General features: G+C 31.6%; 1 protein-coding gene across 2 annotated transcripts in view; it reads left to right on the top strand.

Moving 5' to 3' along the window:
* LOC115883833 (cGMP-dependent protein kinase, isozyme 1-like) overlaps positions 1-12,321 on the top strand; it is a 61,261-nt gene that overhangs the window by 19,576 nt on the left and 29,364 nt on the right. For both annotated transcript variants that reach the window (XM_030902241.1, XM_030902248.1), the window contains exon 2: positions 6,937-7,965. In XM_030902241.1, coding sequence (XP_030758101.1) covers positions 6,955-7,965 — 1,011 coding nt within the window. In that variant the 5' untranslated portion in view covers positions 6,937-6,954. The remainder of the gene's footprint in view (positions 1-6,936; positions 7,966-12,321) is intronic.

Below are 12,321 nucleotides of genomic sequence, written 5' to 3'. Positions count from 1 at the left end.
TTATCTTTCCATTTATTGATAATATGATCTGCATACAGAACGGGATTATCTATTTCCTAGATGTTTTTTACCATATTATGATTCATTAACGTTGATTATCCTTTATCTTTATTAATAATAATATATGTAGCCAAATATTTTCGTCCAAAACACTTCTAGAAAATCTATTAAAAACGTGATTGTTTCACATTGAAAAGGAACATAAGCTATATTATATTTACTTAAATATAAGCAGGATGGTTACGAATGTTTTATTGTATTGTTATTATTGCTCTAGCGCTGTTCATAATATAGTCAGATTTTCTTCACCGCGCAGAGCTTATATCCCTATAACTTTTTTATTTCTTCAGATAAAAAAAACGAGATTTGGTATGTTACTATATAACATAAATTAGAAATGATTGACATATTCAGTTGTATTCGGTCACTTCCAGTTTTACCGGAAATGACTAAAATTTTTGACTTTTAAATGGCACCCTCGGTATTTTTTTACTTTATTCGATAGAAAATGGCACTCTGAATAGAATAATATATGTTGATATATATTTCAATATATATCAACTTTTGACATTTTTAGAAATAAATCGTATTTTAAATTTCAATCTATAGTGCCATGGCTGTATTAAAAATACTAATTTTTAATCAAGAAGCTTTGCAAAAATAGATTTGATCATCTAATGTTTTTCGTGCGGTTAAAATATGCCCAAATCATATTTTTAACAATATCTCAATTTTTTCAAATGGTACGAGGGTGCCTCATTAGCATATTTGGAATAATTTGGTACCACACACTTGGTATTTTAGGTCAAATTGTCGTTATATTTGTGGCCATGGACTTCTAAAATTTAAAATGCTATTTTTTTTTAATTGAAAATGTCAAAAATTGACATATGCTATGTCATTCTATTTACAGTGCCATTTTTTGTCGAATAAAGTAAAAAAATGCCGATGGTCCCAGTTAAAAGTCAAAAATTGTAGTAATTTCCGTTGCAACAAGAAATTACCAAAAAGAAATGAATACGTCAATCAATCCTAATTTATGTCATACAGTAAAATAGCAAATCTCATTCATTTATCTGAAAAAATAAAATAGTTATAGGGGTGAGCCACTTTTGAGACCGTTGGCTTAAAGCAATAATTCATTATAATTTAACAATACGGGTAAAACGGAATATCCAAAATTTAGAAAATATATAAGTGAATGCCTATGAAAATTATTTAATCATTTTTAAAAATAAATGTTATTTTAGTAAATCAGTGTCTACCTACAGGCCTTTAGCAGTAAATCAACTATGTACAGGGTGGCTCGAATTCGACGCTCATCATTGGGATTTCGGAAACCGTAAGAGATACAGGATCGGTTAAATGGAGGCAACGTTGCGCAATTTGATGCTCAATAAAATGCCGTATTGCATTTTGGAAAATTCCGAATACTTCCGAATATATTCGAAAAAAAAACCGGAATTTTCAATTTTGTTTTCTATTGTTTCCTGGTTTTATTTGTTAAGATAACTTAAAATGAAAAACACATTTTCATGGCTACTTTTTCTGCTCTATAACTCTGTGTGATTAAATATTGACTCTGACGTTTCGGCTTCTGGCGACCATCATCAATTTAATTTTTTTAATTACGGACCTGATTTTTTTTTCAATTTAATTAAATCCTTTTATCACTCTTAAAACACTATATATAGTCACTTTGATTTTTGCCGACGTTTCGTACAGAAAATTCCATCACCAGAATATTTTACGCAAAAAAAATAAAAAATATAAATGCTATACGGCATTTTATTGAGCATCAAATTGCGCAAGTTTGCCTCCATTTAACCGATCCTGTATCTCTTACGGTTTTCGAAATCCCAATGATGAGCGTCGAATTCGAGCCACCCTGTTACAGGATAAAAACAAAATCGTTTCATAAAACACTATTTAATTGTTTTTTATCCATTAAGTTTAATTTTTCTTTCTTCGTAATATAGCTCATCAAAACTCACATTTTCCATTAAAAAACAATTGAATATCAGATTCCAATGTGTATTTTTTTCATAATGTTTCTCCTAATCCAAATAATTGTAGTTTTTGTCTATCTGCTATTAATATTTTATAAATTCATACTGAAATTTCTTAGTTCACTTTTGAAAAGACATAAAAATGTCTTTTCTACAATTTTTTTTCTATATGTATAGACATATTGAATTCGTCATATTTTTGTAATAACGCAAAAGTTATATGTAAAGTATGTACAACGAAACAGAGAAGATTTTGACAAACGACTTTACCTGTGTATTAAAATGGCAGGCGTCAACTGTCACTGGTATCATCTGGCAGATCTCTATAGTACCGTATGATCGAAAAAAAAAGTTGGCGGCGTCCAGTTGGCTGGGAAATGACAGCGACCTTCATTTCATAGTTATCGCTGACGCCGCTTTTTTTTCGATCATATACGGTATATGGAAAACAAACTTGATCATTTTATCTATCCGATTATTTTTACTTGCATATTATACGTCTGTCAGTGTATATCTGTCTAAAAGTAGAAATAAATTAATAAACAAAACTTTTTTTTAAATCAAAATACCAAGTGGGGATTTCCAAAGTATCTAATTTTTCAATTAAGTCCATTTACGTCTAAATAACAAAATGTGCTTTTCAAATTAACAACAGTATTATAGTCTCCTTATTGTTTTAAAGTAAATTTATATTTTTTATGTAAATATTTGAGCATAAAAATAATATTCAAGACAATAAAACTAAAAAACAATCGAGTTCTTCATACATTACTTAGAAAAAAATGCTAAATAAGTATGTGACATTGCATGAAAATTAACCATGTTTTTATCAATATATTATTACTTACGCGTTTATAAACTTCTCCAAGTACTGAAAGATCTAAAAGTTTTATAATTCAAGTTTCTGCTGATCAAGCAATTTTTGACAAGACTATTATTCAAATTTCTCATTAGAATTAGTGCACCAAGTAGTAGAATTAGTTATGAGCAAGACCAAAACTAAAACTCACTAGCTCTTGGTCTTACAGTCTAATAGAAGTCTTGGTTTTGGTCTTGGTCTTGCTGCAAGACTCTTGCAAGTCTTTTTTTTTTCTCTTTTTTCTAACCTAACCAAACTATAAACATCGATATTTGGATAAAATTGTTAAATAGCTGTTTCTTACATGATAAATTCGATTTCGATGTTAATATGACTCCCACTTGTAGGAGCACCACGTACAAGTTTTAACTGTTTTGAAGAGTAATAAATTTTCATCTGTACCTGTATTACGCTGTTGCTTTTTTAATCTTGGTTTCACTGTCGGTTAAGACAAAATCGAAAACACCCATTTTACCCCTGAGGGTGTCTGGGAAGTTTGGTCGGTTAAGACAAACAATCTAAATCTATGAAAAAAATCATCAGTGCTGAAAAAAAAAATTATCTTTTCTTCTGCAAATGGCATTCTTGACATTTCAAAAACGGTTAAACTTAGGTAGAGAACATTATTACAGGATGTTTTTTTTATAATCTTATTTAGAATACAAAAATCAAAAAATATATAGGGTTTCTATTTTTCTATGATTCTACTCTTTGATACTTTTTTGCGGTAAACCAAAAGCATGTACTATGCCAAATGCCAAAAGTGTGTAAAGCGAAAACATAATTGTTGCACAAAATATCAGTTGATTGCTTTTTGTTCAATAAATTACAATTTTTTTTTCTTCAAAATATGGTTCAATCAAAACTCGCATTTTCTATTTATAAACAATAATTATTGATTAATGTGTAATATTTTATTACATAAATTATTTTATAAAGATCATACCAAATAAACTTTTAGTCACGTGATTAAGCTTGACCGGCACAGCATTGCCCACTTTTACATATTTTTTTTTAATCAAAATATTATAGGAAACAAAAGTAAATTAATTATAAATATATAAACAGTTATTATTTGAAGGGTCTAGGGGAAAAACATGATAAGCGCCATTTCACTGATTTTACAGGAGAGGACTGGACGGCTGGTAGTTATCAGTTTCTTGCCATTTATTCTATTTATTTCTACCAGGCATATATCACAGGATTTAACACTTCATTGCCCTGAGGAGTTAATACATTTTGAGGCCAGTTAGACCTACTAATATAATATTGCAAAATCCTAAAATTAAGAAATTGGCGCTTATCAAGATTTCCCCTGGACCCTTCATTTACATCAACAAAAGTCACCTCCTTAACAGCACTTAAGGGACATAAAGGACCATTACTACGACATTCCCGCTCAAAATATTCTAATAACGTTGTAATGATTTTTTTGTAACGGCTATTAAGCTATCGTGTACAATTTGCACTAAAAGAGGTTCTAAAAAGAACAATGTTCAACTGCAAAGTCTGCTAGTAAAAATGTTTAAGCTTAAAGTATCACAACACAATTCATTTAAACCAAAAACTCTTAATACAAAACTAAGTGTCAAAACGAATGACAATGACATTTTTTTCAGCAGAGCTACTACCTGAATCCCCAGCGGGAAATTTAAGTTCTAGTTAGTCAGCCCGGTGCCAAATATGTTCATGGTTGGCAACAATGGATTTAAAAATCGCGCGCTCCATTACGCATCTACAAGATTAATTGGTACGGCTTATACCTTTTGCTTTATGCAATAAACAAATTAACAGCAACTTTCAGTTAAACCGAAAGTACCAGCAAATGGAAAATCTTTTAAAATAAATAGCACCTGGAAATGATCTTAACATGCAAAAGATTCAAAACATTCAAATTTGTAACGTACTAGATTGTACCCTAAGCAGTTGCGTGAAAAACCCTATATTATAAACCTATAAATTAAATATGTTTTACCAAAAAAGTTTCAAATTTATAACATAATTAAGTGCATTCAATTTCATTGTCACCCGGTATACAACTGCATATTTGTTATACAGGATGGTTCAAACTGTATTCCGGAAACTTCGGCAGCATATTCTGCAGATAAAAATTAGTAAAAAAGTTCATATAAATGTATGTACTAAAATACTTTCATAAAAAGTTTCATTTTTATTTAGATTTTTCCCAAATAATTTCTGAAGTAACGTCAACATCTGGATGAAAAATGGTTTCTGCGATTTTTTTGACAAGAGAAATTTTATTTTGATCTCAATCTTTGAATAAGAAGACTAAGGAAGGAGCATATCAAAAATCTTAGGTACACCGCGATGGGCCTCAAATATGGCCGACTTAAATTCCGGTTTATCAGTGTCGTTCTAATTGTATTTAAAAAATGTAAAACTATGATGTAGGGTAGACGTGGGGTAGACTCAATAATTTGTTGTTTTATTTTACGTTGTGAATAAATGTTGGTAGTTATTAAAATTGTTATAAAAATATATAATTCTAATAAAAATAGATAAGTTATAATAAGTATTTATTAACACAAACATCCGATACGCTACTGAAGCAGGTAAGTCAAATTAACGTATCTAAATTCTTTGACATCTAATCTTTGACAAGTAATAAATAAAAGCTAAAATGCAAGAAAAATATATAATTTAGTTAATTTAAGTGAATTTCATAAATGATCTGTTTACTACACGTATGTATATTATATAGTCACTTACTAGCGAAAAGTTGTTCCATTATTTCACTCAATTTTTGCCGAGATCTAGCGCACGCTACACAACCAACTATTTTAGAGTCTTTTTCGATAAATCGCGATAGTGTCACTGTTAATTTAAGTTCTGCCACAATTTCCATCTAGATTTACTACCTTTATACAACTATCAGTAGTAGAATAAATAATAAATAACATAAAATAAGCTCCGTATAGACTGACAAATCCACAAAATTTCAAATCACATTCAAATGTGTCAAATGAATCGTCAAACAGAACTGTCAAGGATCCCCACCCTAGAGAGCTTTTATGGTGGCTTTTCCGCCCACCATGCATGAATACATGGATAGCATTATGCTCCTTCCTTAGTCTTCTTATTCAAAGATCTCAATATGACTCCTGTTTCTAGGTGGCGCCACCTACATGTGTTTTAACTGCTTTGAAGAGTAATAACTTTTCGTCCGTACCTGTATAAAACTACCGTGACTTTTTCTGTAAAAAATGTCTTTTGGTAAAAATCGGTACGAGCAACCGTTCTCAAAATATCTAGAATGGAAATAGTCAATACATGTCATTATTAACAATAAATAATCATGTTGTGTAGATAGTTATTTTAGTGAAATAATAAATTTGGGAAATTTTTATTTTTTTAATTTCATCATAAATTTTTCTGCGAAAAAACTATGATAAAACAGTTTCTGTTGAACTTTTGGCACAAAAACATTTTAAATATATGATTTCAGTCTAATAACTATTTACGTTAATATAACAATACACGTTTAATTTATGTCAATGATGACAGGTATCGATAATTTCGATTCCAAATATCTCGAGAACCATTACTCGTAGCGATTTTTACCAAGAGACCTTTTTTACGTAAAAAAAACCGACGTAAATGTACTACTTTTTACTAAGTAGTTTTATTCAAGTACGGACGAAAAGTTATTACTCTTCAAACCAGTTAAAATATATAGATGGCGCCCTCTACAAGTAGGAGTCATATTGACATCAAAATCAAATTTCTCATGCCAAAAAACTCCAGTTTTCATCGAAATATTTACGTTACTTCACAAATTATTTGAAAAAAATTGTAATAAAAAAGAAACTTCTACATCCTGTATCTCCGATACTAAGCATTTTAGAACATATATTTATACGAACTTTTTTACTTATTCAAGTTAAGTTTCCGGAATACAGTTTGGACCACTTTGTATTATTCTTTATTTATTACTTTAAATCGACCGTCTGGCGCATTATTTGAATGAATAAGCTAGCGAGTACGTTTCTGCATTGCCAATAATATTTTTCCACCGACATCTCTAAAACAATAATATTTTGATTTCAGGCCGATGAAATCTTTCACATGGCCCATTCGGAAATCCAGGACCGATCGTCACCTTGTTTCAAGCAGCTAACCAAGATGGTCCTAAAGGAGACTTCCTACGGTTTAAAAACGTATCCAGCTTCCGTACACGAGATTTCCGCTATGTTAGTCCATGCGCAAAGGGAGTCCCTGGACGAGACGGTTCCCGGCTCCCACCATCGCCTTCGCGACGAAGAGGATGACCGTCGTTTCGGCGACGTTTCGCGCCAGAATTTAAACGTCAACCGCGGGAGCAATCACCAATGCGGCAGTTTTTTCGCAAAGTGCAAATGCAAAAATGAACTCAAGTTGTCGGGCACGTCGCGGTCCTACTCCATTCCGGTGCCACGTGACACACACGTCGACAAACGTTTGTCCAGCCCAGAAATAGACTTGTCCGAGGTGACCAGCCGGCAACCCAACGTGTGTCTCAAGCCGAAAAGCCCCGGAACAGCTAGTCCTTCTAGCGTGATCAAAACGAACGTTTTCCTCAATCATCCCGAAATCACATTTCCTATTCCGGTCGAGGTCCCTGAGGAAGATTACCAGAAAAAAACTTTCCCAGCTCATCTCTATCCCGAAATTAAAAATAAACCGGACAATTTTCATAAAGGCACTGCCTTATCCTTAAATAACGCCAACGGAGTGCAGTCATCCAGAGAACAAGAGGCTGAAAAGTTCCTGAAGGAATTTGGGCTGTTCGGTCCGATGGGGAACGAAATCACTACAAACTTTCGCAGAAAATCTCGACCGTCGACCGACGAAACCTTTGCGAATCAAACGAAGAAAAGTTCCAAGTCACTGGAGGTGAAACCGAACATGAAGATGTCGAACGTTAATATTGAAGATTACGAACATTTGAAGAATGTGGTGGCCAGGTTGAAGAAAGACTTGTGCGACATGGAGATGAAATATAGCGCAGCGCAAGTGGAGTTGCACGAAACGAAGAACCTGTTGAGTTCCAAGGAGAATGAATTACTGAAGTTGCATAGAGAAGTTCATAAGCTCAAGGTAAGTTTTTGCTAAAAACTCAGGTTAATATTAATCTATTTAATGATGATGAGTCCTTGTTTAAGTTCATTAGTGACTTCGAAACTCGACGCCATTAATCGTGAACTTCGAAATTAGTGGAATCAATTGTTGTTCGTCTATTAATTGTAATTATAATATATATTATAATCTTAAAAGTCTATTACGCTGTACTTTCGGGTTACTCTCAGAGGTCGGGTAAGGCGGGTATATGGTGTGTGGGTGAACGAAATATATATATTATATTTCAGAAATCTGCTTAAGACTTAACCCGATCCTGTCGTGTCAAGCTACACCTAAAATTCCAAACACACGTGCTTTAATTAAAGGCTTGAGTAAGGTTTGCAGATCTTCAGCATTTGCCATAAAATAGCGAGTAATTTGTTACAAAACCATATAAATTATATATCACTGTAATCACAAAACTTCAATCTATTTCCATATTGTAACGGAATTTTAAATTATGTCTTTATTTTCGAGTTTTTTATGTCTTTATTTTCGAGTAGTTAGTTTCACCATCAAAATCTTAAAAATAAATAAGCTGTTTAAAAATGTGCTACAATACGGATATAGTATAATCTTTTATCTTTAATTTTCTTCTTCATTTGTGTAAAAATACCTAGCCAGTTTTACATGAAAGCCAGTTTTACACGTTAAATGCCGAACGCTTCTTTTGCTACTTTTTCGGACTAGTGAAACGGACACTTAACAATAAATGACACATTTTAATGTAACAATCATTTAGTACATCAAAATTAGCGGTAGTAGTTTTCAATCAATAGAAAAGGTTAGTAAAATCTTAACTTTTTTAACTAATTATACTTCAAAATGTGCGGATAATGTCATTTGGGCCTTTGATTATCATCCGTGAAGGGAAATTGTGGTTATGAATAAAAGGTTTAGTGTTTTAAAACTAAATTATTAGGCTTTCCATATGGAGACAACAACAACAGACTACCGCCAGCTGTTCCTAGAATATTCTATTAATTGTGAATGGTCGTAAACTAAAATGTATGAAGTATAATTGAAACCATGGAATTTAAGTGATTAAATAAGTTAAATAATGTTCTCTTGATAGTTAGCTGAATCAGCATTTATAGGGTTTATACTAAATAATAAAATAATACAACATAAAAATCAAAATCAGGATTTTAACACACCGAATGCACTTTTGCAAGCCAGTCTCTAAGTGTACTATTCTGCAATCTGTAGCATTCTTTACATAGCTTTTAATATGAAACAGTTAAATGCCTTCTTTATAAATTTTATAAACTATCAGTATTTTCGGTATAATTACATTTAAAAAGCTCTAATAGAAAATCTCAAATATAATTTTACCATTTAGTCAAACACTAAATTGAAAACATCTATCAATCTGAACACTAATGATACAAGTACATAATTATATCTTATGATAGTTGACTATCAAGAGTTGGTAATAGTTTTTAGAGTAAACATAGGCAAATTATATTTTGTTAATGTTATAAGGCTTTCATAAAAATGATTTTAATAAATTTGACATAAAACAGTTTTACAATTACATTTAATTAAATGTAATCATAAAAACTAAAAAAATAATAATAGTAAGGTGATAGAAAGAAAATTAGTCAATAGTACATTTATCGTGGTATTTCGAAAATTATAATGGAAATTTTTTGATAATCAATTTTATATTTTTGTTCAATGTTTGTTCAGATGTATAATCTATTAATATCGATATACCTATTAATATATCTTAAAAGTTCACATAATCACGATATATTGCGGATTTTATTAACAATTGAAGAATGAGTTTTTATTTTATATTTTGAGCTGAATAAATGCATAAAGCTACCATGTCTTACTTTTTATTTTTATCCGATTTATTATAAGTTAAAAATATACATATGTATCTGAAAAGAGTGAATGTGTTTCTTTATTTCTACGAATATTCCTGACCTTTGTCAGGATCTTAGAATGGACATTGTTGAAAGAGGAAAATTATTTGAAATATATTTTTAGAAACGCAAATTCGATTTATTCTTATTAATATTATTCGACTTTGTTCATAATAAAATACATATACAAGTATGTAATAGATTATTGTTTAAACTAAAACCATTAATTAATTATTAATATTTAGCCTTCTTAACTTATTTTTAAATTATTTATCGACAATGTTAGATAGTAATTTTGAGACACAATTACAGTCTTCCATACCTCCAATTAAATTACTACTCCGAATTACATTCAAACTGGAGGTAGCGATTGAAACTACATTTTTTAACTATAAAAAATATAAAATTTTATTATGAAACCATAACATAACAAATCATTTATTGACAACATATTAAATATTTGTATATTTTTGTTAATTATTTTTAAGTATAATTTATAAATAATGAAACAACAAAAAAAATATAGTTTAATCTTAATTCAATAATTATTAATTCGATTTATAATTAATACATTTTTATTTTATTAAAAGAATTATTAAAAATTATATTACTTTGCTGTCTATTCAATATTTATTTTTGTCCAAGATAGAAATTACTGTACAAATTTTCAAATAGCGTATAAATTTTATTGTTTTTTTGTTTTAATTTATCCTAAACAATGACGTAATACTTAAAATACGAGTATCACATAAATATATATATTTTTATTTAAAATTAAGATCAATTTACATATTGCTCTTGGAGTATTTTTTGAGTCAAAAACTATATTTTTTTTTGTTATAAACAGAATATCAATTTTCTTAATGCCTTTCTTTAAAACTGAAACTAGGTTAAAAATTGTGATACATAATTGTGACACCCTGTATATATAGCACTAAAATGTTTGTGTCCTCTTTTTCTTTAATTCACTTTAAGTTTACACTGGAGAAGGTAGAAGTATGGGAGGGGAGTTGTAGACTGTAGAATGAGTAAGTGGGGGGTTAATCACCGTGGCCTTAAAAATCTATTGTGTCCCCCTTTCTTGAGTTATAGCCAATCATACAGTTTGTAACTCATCATACATGGGAATCTTCTTGTTGGTTTATTTGGGAAATTAGGATATTGATGTAGGAACTGGGGTATTGTTGTTTTATTTGGGAAAGCTAGGCTAGAACCGGAGGAACTATGCTCCCATCCTATCAAGGACCTGCATAAGCTAGTGCAGGGCACAGGGATAGGAGAATGCTCCATCTTCTATCTAGCCACGCATCCCTTTGACCAGGTCCCGCCATCATAGGATTTAGGTTTTTGTTGAGGTTGTCTCCTCTTGGTCCGGGCGGTTAGGCTAAGACCCCCCCTACACCCTCTGCCCCTATACAGGACCACAGACAGTAGAGGGTGCCTGGTATGATGGACAGGGTAGTCCCATCCGGCATCGATATACGTCTTGGTGCTATTCCTTGGCCACGACACTACAGCCCGGGAGAAGACAATGAGATGCTCCTTAGACCCCGCTAAAGTGCCAGAGGAGATTCCTCCTAGCACCTGACTAGGAGCTTCCCTCCCAACGACAAGGTCTCGCACCTCCTAAAGAAAGATGGGAGGGGGGTTAATCACCGCAACTTTACAGATTTGTTGTGTTTCCCCTTTTCTTCAGTTATAACGAGTTATAATTCATCATACAGTTCCAGGGCTTTGAAAAAGCCAGAATCTGAGACGCTTTTACAGAGGTTAGTTCTCCATCTCCGATATCAGTCTACCAAACGTCATGACACGAATGTGTATCGTCTCTGCACATTCAATGATGAGGTGTTCTGGTTTTTCCCCATTTTCCCCAGAGAATTTACATTCGCCGTTGTTATTTAGCTTCAATCTACTGAGGTGTTCGTTGAGGAGACAGTGTCCTGTTAAAAAAACCCCCGTCACAATCCAAAGATTATTATTCTTACTGAAATCAAGGAAAATCTATTATTTTTCTCGGTCGTAAGTTCTGAGAAATTTTTTCGAGTGTCTTAGACCGTTGGAGGATTCCCATTCCAGGTTACGGATGGTGTCTTATAGGTTCGTGAGTTCCGCTTTGAGTTGGTTTCCCCTTGGGAAGCAGAACGGTTCTGGTCCAATTAGTGGAGTGTTCGCTCCTTTTCTAGATAGATTATTAGTCTTTTCGTTTTCTTCTATCCCTTATCTAACCTTACCTTATCAACCGATCAGAATTAATTATAATACTTTAGAGCTGGTTATCAGTAATGCAAACTTGATTATTAAATATTTCTGTTCATTTTACCTGATCTTAATTAAATATTTATGCAATTTTATAAATGATAAAAGCGGTAAATAATTGATTTAAATAAATGAGATCTGACCGATCTTATAGATATATTTTTTAAGTGGATTCAAAAGCTATTATGCTTCCCTTGTTTCT

This window comes from Sitophilus oryzae, unplaced genomic scaffold (genome assembly GCF_002938485.1).
Source record: "Sitophilus oryzae breed Bouriz unplaced genomic scaffold, Soryzae_2.0 scaffold_111_pilon_pilon, whole genome shotgun sequence".
In the NCBI taxonomy this organism is placed as follows: domain Eukaryota; kingdom Metazoa; phylum Arthropoda; class Insecta; order Coleoptera; family Curculionidae; genus Sitophilus; species Sitophilus oryzae.
Note: the sequence above shows the minus strand (reverse complement) of the source record. Positions and strands in the feature narration are given on the sequence as shown.